This window comes from Fukomys damarensis, unplaced genomic scaffold (genome assembly GCF_012274545.1).
Source record: "Fukomys damarensis isolate Sample0158 unplaced genomic scaffold, DMR_v1.0_HiC HiC_scaffold_16, whole genome shotgun sequence".
Lineage (NCBI taxonomy): Eukaryota > Metazoa > Chordata > Mammalia > Rodentia > Bathyergidae > Fukomys > Fukomys damarensis.
The window spans coordinates 124,088,922-124,106,490 of NW_022900928.1; the positions used below are offsets into that span (position 1 = coordinate 124,088,922).

The 17,569-nt window shown below is 37.3% G+C and overlaps 1 protein-coding gene across 10 annotated transcripts in view; it reads right to left on the reverse strand.

Moving 5' to 3' along the window:
- The window catches only part of Dock10 (dedicator of cytokinesis 10), a 192,531-nt gene that overhangs the window by 80,388 nt on the left and 94,574 nt on the right, over positions 1-17,569 (reverse strand). For all 10 annotated transcript variants that reach the window (XM_010611775.2, XM_010611779.2, XM_010611783.2 and 7 more), the window contains exons 11-16: positions 17,308-17,463; positions 9,657-9,878; positions 9,345-9,467; positions 7,700-7,782; positions 2,777-2,899; positions 652-731 (exon numbers count right to left, since the gene is read on the reverse strand). In XM_010611775.2, the coding sequence (XP_010610077.1) occupies positions 652-731; positions 2,777-2,899; positions 7,700-7,782; positions 9,345-9,467; positions 9,657-9,878; positions 17,308-17,463 (787 nt within the window). The remainder of the gene's footprint in view (positions 1-651; positions 732-2,776; positions 2,900-7,699; positions 7,783-9,344; positions 9,468-9,656; positions 9,879-17,307; positions 17,464-17,569) is intronic.

The following is a 17,569-nucleotide window of genomic DNA, read 5'->3' on the forward strand; positions in this document are numbered from 1 at the left end:
TCCTGCGTAGACCGGTGAAAGCTTCTGAAGTTTTAATTTCTTTTCATGACCTAAGGAGGATTTTTGACTACATTTTGAAAAATGTAGATCTACTCTGTATAGTGACAGAGTGTAGGAATATTTCCACTGTAATCTTTGCGTGCCACGTGGAGGACCACAGTGTTCAGAACCGCCCTCTGGCTCGCAGTGTGGCTGAACCAACCTGTGCTGTGAGTCAGAGGAAGTGGATAGAGTACAGATTCTCCCCCTGATGGGTTATCTGTGAATTCCTCTATCTAAACTGACTTTCCTCATGTACAGCCAGCCAAGGTTTGAGGATTAAATGATATAATTTAATATCTTGCTGACTATTTAACCCTGATTTGCACACATCAGATAAATGTTCTGCTACCCAGAATGCAGTCTTCCCTGGAGTATGAGCTGTCCAAATGGAGACCTAAGAAGCCCCAAGACAAACTCCATTTACATAATGAGTTTCCACTTTGGAAAAAAAACAAAAACAAAAACCAACTGCAAAACTTAATTGACCCATTGACCAAGTCAGCAAGCAAAAAAAAAACAAAAACAAAAAACAAAACAAAAACAAAAACAAAAAACAACTCTACGAGATGCTCAAAACTCGGTAACAGAACCACAAAGGCATCATCATACTTGGATGTTCCAAGGGAACGTTGTCAACAGCGATATCCAGGCTTCCAGGGATGGTCTGCGTTTTGCTGCTTCGGTCAGCCCTGTGAGAGTAGGTACAGCAACACATACAACACAACACACACACACACAGAGACAATTATTTTCATTTTCAATTGAGAAGGGTATGCAGTAGACTCTAAATCATCATCTTTGGTGATATTTCTCTTAGCTGCTTTGATTTTGCAAACTGAGATGTATGTGTTACTGCAAAGAAAAATAAAAATCATGGAGGGGTCAAGTTAAAGGTATTCTGAAGAATATCTTAAGTTTATTTATTTTTTTTTCCAGCTTTAGGGAATACTTAGACAAATGGTCAAACGATTGTGATAGTCAATTTTGTAGTTTGGTTCTTACATAAGGCGTTCAAATTGGCTCAAGCAATGTGGTTTATGCGGCGAAAGTTAAGTCTTTGGAGCAAGATGGTCTTTGATAGAGTTGCTAAGTCTATATATTTTTTTCTTCATCAACACAGACCTTTCCCCTCCCGGTCTATGAATGTGGACCCACACTCCTTCCTCATTTCTCTCAGCTACATCTACACCCTGAGCCCCTGCAGTTCCTTCCCTACATCTTTACCAAAAACCTGTCCCACCGATCTTCCTTTAGAGCAGTGTGTAAGCTGCTGGTAACACTTTCAAGTGTAAGTCCCTTGATAAAATCTACTTTGAAAAGTGGAGTACTTAATAGGGGTGGTTCAGGGCCAGCTCTTCCCAGTTTGGGGAAAGATGGCTGTTACATTTTTAGGAATTTTGCACGCCAGTTGCTAAACTCAGCCAGCATTAATAATCAAATTATATAAACTTAACTAAACATAAAAGTAATAAGGATTCAAAATTCATTATATTCTAATTATTTTATCTATTATTTGTGAGGTGGTTTACATCTAATTGTGTGGTGGAATTGCTTTCTAACGGTGTGAGCATTTTTTCTCAGCCCTATGTTCAACGAAGCCCCATTAGCAGCTTGAAACCATCAATGGCAGAATTCATGTAACAGACATTGGCTAGCAGTACTAATTCACTTTTCCTCTAGAGAGTCAGTTGTTAAACATTTATCTGCACACCACTGAGACTAAGTGTCTTATGGCGTGAGACTTCCATGACGTACTTTAATGTCAGTATCGCACTGTATAATCTAGAGGCCCCCGAACTGCAGCGTGACAATCTTCTCTGCCATTCACTGATAACATGAGTTTTGTGAGAGGATTGCTTCCTCTGGATTGTATCAGAAGGCTGCAAACTCTTCTGCCCAACATGTTTCCTGCTCCCACGCACTTCAGAAAGCACACTTAATGTTCACTAGGGGCTTTGGTAGCCTTGCTAACACCGTGACATAGGGGGTGATAATTCTTCCTCCTGGGAAAGCTTTTATAGGATCATGAAGAAGTTGGATTGGGTCAGGGCCTCCTCCAAGGATTTATTTCTCATCTTTATTTTATTTTCTAAAGTTTTTATTTTACTAGAATAAAAACAACAAAAGGGAATCTCCTCCTCTAGATAGAGATATATCACCTACTGATGTTACAGAAAATAATAATTATGCTTATTTCATGACATCATATTATTTTTGCTTTGAATAAACCAAGTTCATTGGTAGGAGACTGCTGATTGTTAAGTGAAAGAGGCAGAGGTAATATTTGGAAAGGGTACAAGAACACAGTATGCACTAGGGACTAACAGTTTGAGAGAAGTAGCTTAGTGAAAGGACTATCTTCAGATGCTGATGTGCTGTGATTCATTTAAAAGTGAATGCTAGGGCCGGGTATTTAGCTCAGTGGTTCTGGTGGCTGCCTTGCAAGTACAAGGACCTGAGTTCGATCCCTGATACCCACCCCAAAAAAGTGAATGCTGGAGTTCACTGTCACACAGCTACAGAGAACTGACACTGCTTCTTTCACACTCTTCCATCTGATCTACCAACAGTATGGCAACATCTGGGCACATGCGAAGTCACCTGCAAGCCTCTGCCTCTGGTGGAATTTGGACAACTGATGCTCAGGTAAGCAGATATTGTCACAGAGTAGGAACAAATCAAGGGGGGCTACATAGCTGACAATGTTAACTTTAAGAGCATTCAGAAACCATACCGTCTGTAGTCCGACACTAGTTTAAGGAGATCCTCAGTTGAAATCTTGCTACTTTCTTGTCTATACAGTGGTGAAAATCTTGAGTCTCTGTCCACATTTCCTTGGTTGTCTTTAAATACTGACCTTAAAGAAATGAATAGTTATTCAGGTTGGTATCCAGTTATATTTTGTAGAACTGTGTTTTTAAGATGAGGAAATGAAAGAGATTTTTTTTATAATGGAAGAAACTGTAGGAACTTATAAAAATAAAATGATGAGTCTTTTGACAAAGGTGTAATTTACACATTATACTTGCTATGCTTCATTTCTTTTTTTTTTTCTTTTTTTTGGTGCTGTGGATCGAACTTGGGTCTTTGCACTTGTGAGGCAGGCGGTGGAACTACTGAGCTAAATCCCAGGCCCAGATGTCCCTTTAAACATAAAGTTCAAAATAAGAAATGAAGCATAGTGGAGCTGGGGATTTAGCTCAGTGGTTTCACCACGTGCCTCATAAGCACAAGGACCAGAGTTCGATCCCTGGCACACATACACACAAAAAAGTGACATCAGTCCATGTTACAACTGTTTCTTTAATGATGTCTTATATTTAGTACTTATATAAAATCTTTTAAGTAGTATACAATAACAGGAACATGGTATTCTTTTTCACTATTTCCTCAAGAAATTTTAAGCCTATGCAAGACAGGGTCTCTTCTTTCTGGGTGATACTATTAATGGCACTGGGAGGAGGTTATGTATGTGAATATAGAGGGTGAGATTCACAAACCATTTTTGTGGAAACAAAATAGGCCCATGTCCTAACTTTTAGGACAAGGAAAAAATAACACGGAGGAAAATCTGAGCCATATTTTTGTATCAAATAAGGATAACACCATCACTGGATCCATTATGTTCTTCCTGGATCCATCTCACTGGAACCATATAAATTCAGTTAAAATCTATACATTCTTTTTGTCCAAATACTATAGCAGTGTTAGGTAATAATGTCGGTTCTTTATTTCCTAAAATAATCTTACTTCATCAAAAATTGTGTGACTGAAAACGATTTAGGTTACATATAATTGCTTTTACTTCAATTTTAGAGAAATGTTGGAGTTTCACTTTTAACTTAAGGGCCCTTACTAGAATATTTTCTAATTTTTTGAATTAACCAAATATTTCAAGACAGAGGCTGAAATTACCACTTAAATGGATATCAGATGATAGAACTATAGTGTGACATGGACAACGGGCCAGGAATTTGTCGGAATGATATTTTTAGAGTCCTTCAAACTGTCTTCTCATGTCTCTGTTAAGTAGTGACTGTGGGAAAACAAAAAAGTTCCTCTATCAAATAACACTGGGAAGACAGAATGAAAATACTTAATTTGCAAATGATTTTAATTTAAATATAATATAGACCTTTTGTTCAACTGTGTGAGAGGACGAAACCAATATTACATTTCCCAATATGAGAGGAAGTTAATCTAAGTGGAATAATAATTTTTTAAATGAACCACTGAGTTCAAATACATTGATATATGTTTTATACAACTCATGCTTGCCTTTATCCCCAGCTCTATCATGGAAATTACTCCCTGGCACTGGCCACTCATCGTAATGGAAGAAGACTATAGCACCATGGGGTGGTTCTGCTCATAGTGACATGTAGCCCTCATTACTCAGAAAATACAGTAACTGGCAAGAAGCCAAGGAACTGAGTCATTCACACAGATGGTTTTAAGATGGCCAGGACCTGGTATCAGTTCCAAGTGCTGCAGCTGGGCAGCGATGAGTACCTCGTGAGGATCTCAGAACCGTGGCATTTGGGGTATGATGGAGGGGAATACAGTGTTAGCCAAAAGGAAAAGCACCTTAGGTGTCCTGATACCTTATTCATAGGCAGTGTGAATAGATGGAACCATAACAAGAATTATACATTTTTTTGTGGCTTTGGGACAGAAAGCTTAATGGTTACCAGGTACTTTAAGAATTTAAAACAAATGAATTATCTAATCATTAGAGCTACATAAGGAAAGTCAAAAGAAACCACTGCACACATTGTCCCCGGAGGGACAGCAAACTGAGGTTAGATAATCATTTTGGGGATGTTGTCATTATGGAAGCCTTAGATAATAGCTACACCTTCTTCACATGTACAGAGGAAGAATAATATCCTTATTTTACCTTCGATTAATTTCAGAGAAATTTCAGCATTGTGTGTTAACCCATTTAGACAGAGGAAAGGAAATCAGAAAAGAGTCCTGGGATGGATTTTAGGCCATTATGCTTCTGGAGGTGACATGTGTGGAAAGAGTTCCATTTGCAACAAACACATTTATTATGGTCAACTTTATCCTGAATCACTGAGTGTAAAATATCCCGTGTTGCTATATGTCTGTGTCCTCCATTCCTATTCCGAGGATAATCTTTTTGCTACAAAATGCCCACACTGCTAGTGCCAAGTATGAGGATACCCCAGAAGAGATTAAAAGAAAGTATTGTTTGTAGTGATGAGGTTCTGTGTGTACTTTCCCCCGTGGGGCAATTATATCTGCGTAAAATATGAGCAGAAACAACATCATCAGTGCTACTCTTTTTTTTTCTTTTTGGTACCTGAGATTGAACCCAGGACCTTGCACTTGCAAGGCAGGCAGTGGAACCAGTGAGCTAAATCCCTGGCCCCGTCAGTGCTACTCTTAATGACTGTTGATTTGAAGGACACAAATGTCTCAGGGAACACCAAAGCTATAATGTGAAACAAACTCCAATCTAGAAAACATAATAGGAAAAGTAGACAACACATGTGCAGTATTAGTAAAATATTCAAGTAGATCAGGAAGCTAGCTTCTGTTCAAAAGGATATGAATGATGCCAGCCTTCCACAGATCTTAGCATTTATTTAGGCAGGTTTTGTATCATGAAGGGAAATAAAAAATTCTTATTTGACTGGACCCTATAATTTTTTGCAGTTAGATAATCCAAAAGATCCAAAATATTATCTGTAAAACTATATTCCCAATCATTTTTCTAAGTTTCCAAAGAAGCTTATATAAATGAAATTCATATATTTTTATACACAAATTGTGGTGTGCACTACTTCCTAAAATACACCCCAAACCACTAACTTGGCATTAATATAGCATAAGCTCATGGTTTTATTGGCTTTTCTTGCCTAGGCGTAATAACTTCAACAGTTGGTAATATTGTCAGCCTCCCTGGAAAAACTCATCTGTCTTCCTTGCAGATGTCTTACTGTACAGAAAACTTCAAAGTAAGCTTGCTACTTCTCTCAGCTCCTCATGTTCTTTCAGGAAAAGATAATTCTTTTGGTTCCTTTATTGACCCAAACTTACTGGAATGGGGACTGGTTAAGGTGATTTTGATTTCCACATGGGACTTTTAATAATTATAGTAGCAATAATTTCCAATAATAGCTCTCTCTCATTGGATATTTATCTACACTAATTAATACTTATACATATAGTATATTTAAATATAATATATTATAACCTATAAGAGTATATTTTAAAAAGAGGTAAAGACAGACTGTACCTTCCTATGTTCACCTGACTGGTCCAGAACAGAGCTGACGTTTCATGTCCAGCTCTGTCTAGCTTTAAAATGCTTGCATCTCCCATCTCAGAATAATGCTAAGATGCATAAAGCAAAATTGCGTTCACTACTGTAATTTCCCTGTGTAGGATTATTTCACTTTTGCCAAGGAACATCCTGTCTCCACTCACCTCAACAGGTTTCCTTGTGGGGTTTGAGATCACTTAACACTATGAACATGTTTGACCAGTGAACTATGAGAAATAAAATTAATTAAATGCATGAGAAAGTGTTCAGGATATGTAAACAACATCTTTCCACCTGGAATGTCATGGCAGTCCTTATAACAACAGATAGAAAAGGAGAATGAAGTGATAGTCATGATCTGCTTTGTGCCAAATGCTTTTGCATTTTAGGCTGCACACACATTTTGTGAGACTCTGAGACTTGGAAAGGAAATTTGCCCAAAGATACGAGAAATGGTGGCCTGACCTGGACTCTCAATTGTTGGGCTCTTTCTCCATGGCCATGGAACTGCCATAGAGAAAACTAATTCCGAGAGCCCGTTTTGGCTCACTGCCGCTCACACTTCCACATTTCCTCTTCCTGTAGGTATCTATCCCTAATTTCAAATCTCAAAATCACAACAATCCAGTCTATTCTGGATATACTCATCATTTTAGATCAACTGTATGACGTAAAAGTGCTGTGAATAATAGGTTCTCCCTTCCTCCTAGATTTTAAAGTTACTATCACTGGAATGATGCCCCTCACATTCAAACAAATACTTAACAGCCGGTCGTATGTTATAGTTCCAGCTAACTCTGAGTTCATTCATGTTGTACATTGTTGCCCTTTGCCTTTTCTTCCTTATGAGTCTATAACAGGCTCCTCTCACTTTCAGAAATTCTTATGCTAACCAAAATGTAACGAGGTCAAGGAAGACAATAGTCACTGAAGTTAAAGCAGATCTTAAAGGCAAATATTGTCTTTCAAATAGAGGAAATGTGCCCGGAGAGATGGCTCCAACGTCAGTATATCCAGAACTCAGCATTTTTTATCAGAGCCAGCGGGCCTGGGTAAAATTAGCTATGCTAATCTATGTCAAAGTTGAAAAGAACTTTGAATAATCAATTTGATGATTTCACTGGGACATGTAGATCTCCCCTAGTCATGACCCCACTGTACACGCCAGAGTCCTATTATATAAATTCGATAAATTATCTTGTGAAATATCCCTGGGAAGCTTGAGATAGTCACAGAGATGACTACATTAACATCCTCCTAGGTGTGGGCACATTAGAAATCACAGTTCACACAGAAGCATTTAAAACTGATGCTTTCCCTGCTGACTACAAGTATATTTCTCTTCTTCAGCGATCAACCTACCTCACAGCCCAAGCAAATGGCATGCGATATTTTCCCAGTCTGCTGCAGAACTGCCTGTTGGATTTCAGTATCTTCTGTGAAAACTAAGGAAGGCATAAATAAAATTATCGATTAGGAACAGCACTTTACAAACTATAAGGATGCGATAATACTAAATACTTTTTCGTAGTTTTATGAGAAGGCTTTGTGGAACTCTGACTCACCGACCCATAGATTCTACTTTATAAAGGCAAAGTAACACCCTCTGTATTCACATGGTTGTAGAAAATTCTTCTTTGTTCTCATCTTGGAAATTCCAAATGTAGGAACTACCCTTTTCTTGGAAGATCAAGTCTTTCCTTTCCCTTTTCTTTTTTTGACTTAAAAGGCTTTATCATCTTGAAAGTATTATCAAATTTATATTCACTACCTACCTAACATGTCATTTCATTCATTCGATGGAAGTCGGCAGATCTGTACTATAAAGGGCTTTATAGGCTGTATGGTCATCACAACTTCTGTGGCTGTGGCAGGGAAGCAGCCACAGGACAATCCATAAGTGAATAAATGTGTGACCATGTTTCAGCTAAATTTTATTTACAAAAGCAGATGCCGGACTGGATTTAGCCTGAACACCTTTGCTTGCCAGATTTTGAATTAAAAGATTCTTGTAAATATCGTAAACTCTGCCCACAATGGTTACACGTGTTTAAATTCAAGTCTTATGAGTAATTTCCTCAAATATGTATTTTCAAGAAAATATATATTTTTATATCAAACAGTAGTATTTGATTATTTAAAAAGATAACAATGGATAAGAAAAGAGCAAAATATTACCTATAGTTTCACATTTGAAGTACTCATTTCCTTTCCTCTGACTGACTTTACATAAGTGTTAGAGTTTGATGCATAATTATTTATCTTACTGTTTCACTGAGTCATTATTAGCTTTGCTGATGACTTAGCAAACTATATCCACTTGCTTTTACTCAGATTGTTTCTAAATTTTCAATACCATAATACTTTGATCCTTGGGCATAGACTTTTATCTACATTTTTCCCCCTAACAATAGATTCTCCAAAGTCAGTTACTGAGTCAAAAAAAAGACATAAAACAAAAATTTATACTTTGAAAATTTTTGATGGGCATTGATTTCACTAGTAAGCGAATATTTAAAGTCATACATCTATCAAACTTTGTACTTCAGAAAGTTAGTGAGGTTTAATATCTTGAAAGTAACTGTATATTGTTTTTCTTTTAGAGATGCTAAGGGTTGAACCCAAGGCCTTTGTGCTGAGCTACGTCCCCAGCCCTTTTTAATTTTATTTTTTTACTTGTATGTTTGCATTACATGTTTAAATCCTTATGTGGAGCTCGTACATATGCATAACACATCCTTCCTTTCTGCATCCTTCCCTCCCTCCATCTCTTGATCTTTCCATTTGAGAAAGATCTCATGACTTCCTATTATCTATTTGTATTTTGCTCTTTATTTATAATTTGGGTTTTTCATATAAGAGAAACTTTGAGACAAGGTCTTATTGAGTTTCCCAGGCTGTGCCTGCACTTGCATTTTTCCTGCCTCACTCTCCCAGAGTGCTGGGACTGTATTATTATGTCAGGCTGAAAGTCATTAGAATTATTTATAAGAAAATTACTCCTTACCTTGTTGGAGTCTGGATTCTTAATATAAGGCTCAGCCCCACTTGCAATATTTCCCATCAGGACTTTTTCAATTTTGGCCACCAAAACAATTTCAGAATGTGGATCGCTTACAGAAAATATAGCCTAGATACCAAGAAAGAAACTAATAAACATCTAAGAAATCACACCAAAAACATTAAAAAATGTGACATTTTAAGGAAAGGACAACTCTGAGAAATTTTTATTTGGGAAATTGTTCATCGTATGTGCTCTATTGGGAAGAACACTGGAACTAGAATTTCCTTTCCCATCATAAGTAAATAAAAGTGCAACCTGCTTTGGAAACTTTAGCCATTCCTCTGGAAGTTCCTTGATATGAGGTTCTTCTGATTGTCTTGCAGTAACGGTGTCAATATTGCCATTTTCCAAGGCCGGGGGAGCCCCCAGGAGCATCTGTCTGACAGCAGTGTGGTTTAAATCCACGTGAAAATCAGCAGAAATCTTCCTGCTGTCTCTGAGGTCATAAAATGCCACACTCACAAAAAAGGGCTCAATCTGCATGAAAAATAGAGAACAGATGGTTTTGACAGAAAACAACCCATGCAGCAGCCTCCTTCATACACCATCTCACAAAGTGTGGGGTAAACACAAGCAGAAAGGAAGCTGCCCTTCACTCAGCCACAAGTAGCCAGGACCTATCCTCCTGCAGGTGCCTCAGAACCCAAAACTGCACCTCTTCTGTTGCTTCATTCTAGTTTTACCACTATGTATCCCTTGCCCTATGTTATGCTATATGTGTAGCACACAACTTTTTTCAGTGATTTTCTTTAAATTCTCAGAACACAGCTGCCACCTCAGGCTCTTGGTGGTTTGCAATGAACTCCTGGAAGTTAGAATGCATTGAGAAATATTTCAGTGGTCCAGCCAATGTTCAGTTCTTAACTAGAGTTTGATGGAATAATAATAAAAATAATAATAATGGTAATAATAATGCCAAATCTTTGTTGAACATTTCCTATGTATTTGCTGCTGTTTCAGACATGCCCAATACCTCAGTGAATGACCTGGACAGCACAACAGGGTGATAAGTGGTTAGGTAGACATAGTAGAACTGTTAAGGTTCTGTTGTCAGAGAGAGAAGAAAGCCTCTTAGCAAGAACTGGTATCTCAGTTGAGGTTTCTTTTTGTCTCTAACAGATATGAATTTAAACAGATGTGAACTATTTTCCCTTATGTTGAGGTTTTTGAACTTTTTGATAGTTCATTGAATTAAGGACATGCAATGTCAACTTTTTTTAGCACCTGTGACATTAACCTCACTCTTCTGGTCATGTTGGTATCTGCCACTTTTCTTTATTTTGAGATTACCATTTCCTCTTCATTAATTGATTAGGGTTTGTGGAAATAAATTCCAAGATCACTCCCAATGTCTCACTATGCATCAAACACCAGCCCACCACTCCCACTAGAACTCCCATTAGAACCAACATCTACTGTGTTGGCCATGAATGGTGATTCTCTAATTTCATCATTTTTCTACAGGTATTAGTTAATATTCTACTATTTATTAAGACACACATTTCCCCAAAAAGACACACTTTCCCTTCTCTTTAATTTAAAAATTTTATTTATTTATTTACACATGGATAGACTTATACTTTACTATTCAAAAACTTTTGATTGCTTGTGACCATTATTTATAGTGATGCTCAGACTATCTTAGATTTGGCAAAAGGCACCCACTTCAGAGTAGCTCCTTGATCATTTTGGCAGATCTACATCATGTTTTGAATAGTTCTTCACCCAGAATATTTCCAGGATCACCTCCATCTATCTATGCCCCAGACATTTCTCCATGTAGCTCTGGTTCTTTGTAGCGAGGATGACATTTTGAAACTAAGATCTGCATGGTTGTGCTCATGGTCACTGGGACAGCACTGCTTCTGAGGCTTCTCATCACATGGATGCAAAAGCCCACAACTATATATTCCCTAGCAATATTCAAGTGTATCTATAATTACTTCTTTATCTCTATTGATATACAAGGATTTATTACAAATGAATGGCTTCATGTCGCTGCTTTCGTTTCCAATTCAAACACTCAAGGGCTCCTTTGGACCTTTCTGTTTTGCAAAACTGTATGTCCTCCAATAGGGAGGAATCTGGAATTCATTCCCATGGCTCTCTTCACTTATCTGTGCAATTAACTTACTGACTGGTTCAAAGGAACCACTCTCCCAATCTCATTAGCCATATTCTTACTGCCTTCTTGAAGCACTCTGCACTGGTACCCTGACAGATCCAGGGTATGCCATTTCTTTGCCCTGCATGGCTTTCTGTTCCCCACCCCTGGGAGTTGCTAATGCCAAGCTTCTCTGTGGCTACCCCGTTACCCATTTCTTGAATGTCAGGAAAGAAACGGAGGATGAAAAATAAAGGGAAGGTGAAAATTAAAGGGAAAATTGGAACGTAATGGAAGATGAGAAGGAACAGGGAGATTTCTTGGTTGAAAGAAGTAGGAATTAGGTACAGAGTTGTTTTAAAGGACTCCTACCATGAGTCCTGTATGCAAAGACATAAAAAGACATGAAAGGACACAGGGAAAGAATAGTAGAGTGGCACAAGAGAGGAGGCAGCAATTTAGTCAGAAAGGGCTTTTGGGAAAGGCATATTAGAGACATTAAAGGTGTTTAGCTACAGGGCTTAGAAGTTGACTGCATGATTAGTTGGTGCATGGATTTGTTGATGTATGTGTTAGTTGATTTGAGAAAGGACACACAGTAGCATGAATAAGGAAATCCCTGTGTTTGGGAATACAGGAACCTAACTGGATGGTAATAGCATCGTTCATTGACAAGATACAAAGAGAAGAGAATCAGAGCAACGTAGTGGGAAATATCAGCATCCAAAGGCTAGAAACAGGAGAGGAAAATCTGCTCATAAAAAACACAGGAATTGATTTAATTTTTTGTTTTTGTGGTGTGAGAGTGAAGCCAGGTTCCACAATTGAGCTGAAGCCTAACCTTGGAGAGAGTAATGAAAATCAAGCAGACTGGTGGAAATTTTAAAATGCTGCCCCAGTGTCACAGAAAAGGAGAAAAGATTAAAGGGAGAAGGAATGGCTAACTAGAAAAATGTCAAGTGTGACGGAGACTTAAGACTGAAATACATATGGATAGACAGTTACATACACATTCTGTATAAACATGTACATATACACAAAGTTATGAGCATTATATAAGCAACCATAGCACTACAATTAACTACAGGTTTTAAAGATGATCTGTGCCTACAAAGTATATTTTTACTTTTTTTCATGGTACTTAATTTTGAACTGATGCTTGTCATCTGCCAACAAGACGGTCATGCAAAAAGAGCACATAAAGACCCAGTTTGTTACTGCATAGGCTCAAACATGGCTGTGGATCTCATTAAATACAGAACAAGCCTCTTCCATCCTTTGAAATCGTGTAATACAATTAGCTTCTAACAGGGCTACTAGTTCACTTTCTAAATAATAGCAGTATCTGGCAGCTCCCTTACTCTTGGAAATAGAATTACACATAGAAAATAAAATTCAATACATTTTAAAAGAAAACAATGCAATTATGCAGTAAAGTTTGTCTTTTGTCCATTTAATTTCATTCAGGAAAAATTCTCGGTTTGAGGTAGTGGTACCCTGTCAAGAATTTAAAAAAATGCAAAAATCAAAAGAATATAACTCAGGCATGCATGAATTCAAAACACATTGAAGGTCAAAAAATAAAATCCTCATTACTTTTGCTGAATTGTTGCATTTTGATTTTCATTTCTATTTAGCGAATGGAAATAAATGACCTACTTTGATAACCCATCAGAAAGTAAAACTCGTATGGTGATTAATTTATTTCTTTCAAACCACCTTTTCAATCTATAATTGTCAAAATCTTATTTTTTGAATCTTTGGCTTTTCAATTTAGGTTAATTTACTGAAGCACTTTCAAGGTCTAGCAAATTAAGTCATAGGTTTCTTAGGCTTAGTGTTCTGTTCCCTCAAGAATTCAGGAGCATGAAGTTGTAAATGTAATTCTGTTTGAAGTAGCTTTATTTGTTCAGATCTTTTAGAATCAATTCCTACTTTCAAAGAAATATTTTATACTATGAAATGATCAACCTGAGTTTGGTTTTCAGTTTACTGACTAAAAAATTACATGTTGTCACATAGTATTTCTTTATCATAAAAAATTCTTTCAAGGCTTCTTTACATGCTCAGTAAAGGTGGTAGTTGACTCTTCAGGAGCTTGGGAAAATATTACAGTCAACTCGAACAGGTTCACTAAATTCAGAATAATGCCTTTTTTAAAAAGTTGTGCTAATCAAGCACAGAAACAATGCATTATGTGACGAACTGCTGTGGAATAAAGGTGAGGCTATTTTATTATTTGTTTTTTTGTGCTGCCGATCACAGGCACAACGACATTATTTTTAAAGGAGTAATTTCCTAGTCTTTTTGTTACATTTGCATCAACTGCAAGATGGATAAAAGACAGCATAAACATACAAAACACTCCAAATCATCTAAATCCCTTAGCCTGCCAGATATGAAAGGACACAGGAAAGCTTTTCTCTGAACTTGGCTTTGTTCCTGGCTCCTAAGACTGGCCCAAACACAGACATTTAGGATAGAAGCATGCGTTTTAACACAAAAGAAAGAATCCACGTGGACAGAGTCATGCGCCCTTGGCATTGGAAAGAAAAGCCCATTATGTCTGAGTTTTAATTTCTAAATAGGATTTTTTTATTTTCAAGGGGTGAAGGGCTGGACAAAAACAATCGAGTTGTATTTAAAAGGGTGATATAATAGTGACATTATGACTTGGGTTGAAGTTTGTTGAAATTTCCAAATCGTTTGAAAAAGCCAAGCTTCTGGGTTTCTGTTTTGTTTTTTATTTAAATCCTGCATGAATGCCAGGGTCAGTTTGCTTTTCCTAACCCTTTTCACTACTTGGAAACAGCTCTTGCTGTAGTCACTGCTCATCTGTGCTGTGGGAATCTTCTATTTTGGCAAATCTACTGGCTCCTCTCTGACTTCCTGTTAAGCAGCAACCGGGAGCATTCTGTAGAGCTGACTCCCTGGTTTATATCTACTCCAGTAGCAGTTCCTTCTCAGGTCACTTCTCCATTCATCTTTTACATATATCACGCCTCACTCTTTATTTGTGTACATTCTTTTTTTCAGTTTCTGATACCCTATGTTTGCATTACATACAGATTACAGTCCTTGTGGGGAGTTGGGACACAAATATAACACATCTCAATTAGTTCTTTCTTCTCCTTTCCCTCTCTGACTCCCTCTCTCCCTTCTCTTTCCATCTTGTAATCCTCTGCCCATTTCAAAAAGATCTACTTCCCTACTTTTGTTTATTTATCTTAATAATCCTTCTTTGGTCACCACCTGAACTAGACTCAGATTTGAACCTCCATTCACTGCCACTCCTCTGAGTTCAAACTTGCACTTGAATCTGACCAAAGCATGTCTGGCTGATTATTTAATAGTCCCATCAGACTTAATATGTCCAAAGGGGTATTTATGATTTGTAGCCTCCAAATCTGTTCTTGCTCCAATCTTGCCAATTTAGAAAATGGTACCACCTTTCACAGAAATGTTCATCATAGAAACCAGGACTCATCCTTGTGATTTCCTTTCCTGTTACTGAGAACATCCAATTCACCAGGAAAATGTATCTATACAGTCAGATGATGCATTTATTTCTTCCTTTCTTTCTTGTCAGCCCTCATTGAAGCCACACAATGAATGGTCACAGTGGCCCTCGATCCAGTCTCCCTAAGGAACTCTGATTTCTGCCAATACATTCTGATGAAATCTTTATGAAGCACAAATTAGCCCATGCTATTTTACAGTGCTTTGAACTCCTGCCTAGTTTCTACTCACACTAAGGATATATCCACATGCTTCACTCTGGCTTGTAAGGCCCATCTAATCCTACATCCTACTTTTTTTCTCATCTCGTTTTGATCTGCTCTTCCCTTCCTCATCTTGTTTCAATTCCCAGAACTTGCCAAGACCTATCTGTCTCAGGGCTGTGCACTGATTCTTTCTCTTCTCTAGAATGTTTTTTTTTTTTCCTGATCTGCCTTTTTATTTCCCTGAAATTTTAAGTCTCTGTTTGAATATCACCTTCTGAGAGAGGCATTCATGACCTCTCATCTACACCAACCTGTCCCAAGTTCCTCTGCAGAACATCATTCTGTACTGATTTTTAAAAGAACTGTGAAAGTAGTTGATTAATTCGATTTCTTGCTTACTCTCTGTCCTTAAAAAAAAATCTAATATACAGAATATACATACAAGAGACCAGGGTTGTTGTTTGTCTCCTTCCCAAATGTTTTCCCAGGAGTTAAAATCTGGCTCACAGGAATACAAAGTATTTGTTAAATAATGAATAAACTTGATTTTAATTTTTACTCACATCCAATGCAGAGTTCAATTATAAAATATAAAAAAAGATTCAATGTGGGGCAAGGCTCTTACTGACAACATTTTCATTCTAGCTTACTTGCCATCAAGAATCTTCCATGTAACATGAAGACATCAGCGTCTCACTGCATAAGTTTTACAAATTTCAAAGCTACTTTTCACATGCTTGGATAATAGTAAATAGTTCACGAATATTTACTTTGCACTAAGCAAAGATAGAGGAGACGAAGGAGGATATTCCTTATATTACCTCACTTAACCTTCACATGACCATTTGAAATATGTTATTATCCTCTTTTACCTAGAGAAGCCTGAGAGCAAGCCACTCATCCAACATGGTACAGTCCTAAGAAGGAAAGTCAGGCAGTTTGACGCACAAGCTGTGCACCTCTTTGGGTTTTTCTCATTAAACTTGGAGGTCTACAGCACGGACACTATCCAGAGTTAAGAGGCTTGAAGAGAACTGTCAAGGTGCTAAAGACACAAGGCTAGTAGGTGTTGAAGCAATGTCTCAGAAAGAGTTAATTCTTTCTGCCAACCATTGCCTGCCACAGCTTGGCAGGCTGATTTCACTGTATCATGAATGGAGGAAGTTGTGGGCTTGTGTGTGCCCCGTTTACAGCTTCTAAAGCACCTATACTTGTCTCAAGGATCTGGAAAACAGAATTCTTCTTTGAGTTGAAAGATGATAAGTGAGGGATAATTAATTAGCAATGAGAACAGAATGCTTTGAGAGAAAATGAAAAGAAATATACCAAATAATTACCTGTGGTTTATCCTGATGGTAGGATTACGAGTGATTTTAATTTTCTTCTTTAGAGTTCATTGGTTAATAATATTTATACTCATAAAATGCCCCTTCTCATAAGCACATTTATAATCAATCTAGAATTGTCCACTAGAGCCCTAAGAGAAAATTCTCAAGACAGTTTGCTTAATAGAAGAAGGAATTTTATACAGATTCAACAGAAACTATGGTATTTCCAAGTATAGGTATAGCATCTTTGTAATTTCTGCATTTGCACATACTAGGCGAACCATTATTTAAAATTTATTAAATATGATTTCACTTGGTTTACTATTTTGCTTTGCCTAAACAATAATACTGTGAAATCACAGGACTAATGTTTTGTTAGCTTTTGTTTTTCTGAAACAGACATGAAAACCAATATATACATTAAAAGAAAATTTCAGTTTAAAAGTCATCTTAGGTACCACTAAGAGGACAAAACGCCTTAGGAAACTCTGGGCTGATATGGGATAAATTCCAGAACGCAGTCCCTTTAGTGAAGCTTCCTTACATGAAAAGGAAAGTTCTATGGTGGTGCATGGACAATTCCAGTCAGAGGCCATGATTTTTGTTGCGTGGGGAAATGCTGTTAAACATAGCTCTTGGTATACTAGATGAGAAATCAGTGCCAGGAATTATCAGGAATAGAAAAGATTTTGATTAGGATGGTGTCATTTTGGCTGACTGGTCTATGATAAAACAGAAGAGAAACTTACATTCGTTACTGGGTCATTTTCATTCTCCGTAACACATCCCTGAAGATTTAAGTTGAGAGCTTTACAAATGATCATGATTCTCTTGGCAGCTTTTTCTTCAAAGGGTTTGATCACAAAGTCAGGTTCTAAAAGATCCTTTTTTTGAAGCTTCAAGGTCTATAAAGTTTTGGGGAAAGTTTTAGTCACTACTTATCATAAAAAAGAAATTCTAAATTAGAAGTCCCAGTTGCATGGGTCAGGTTCCTAGCTATTCAGAAAGAAC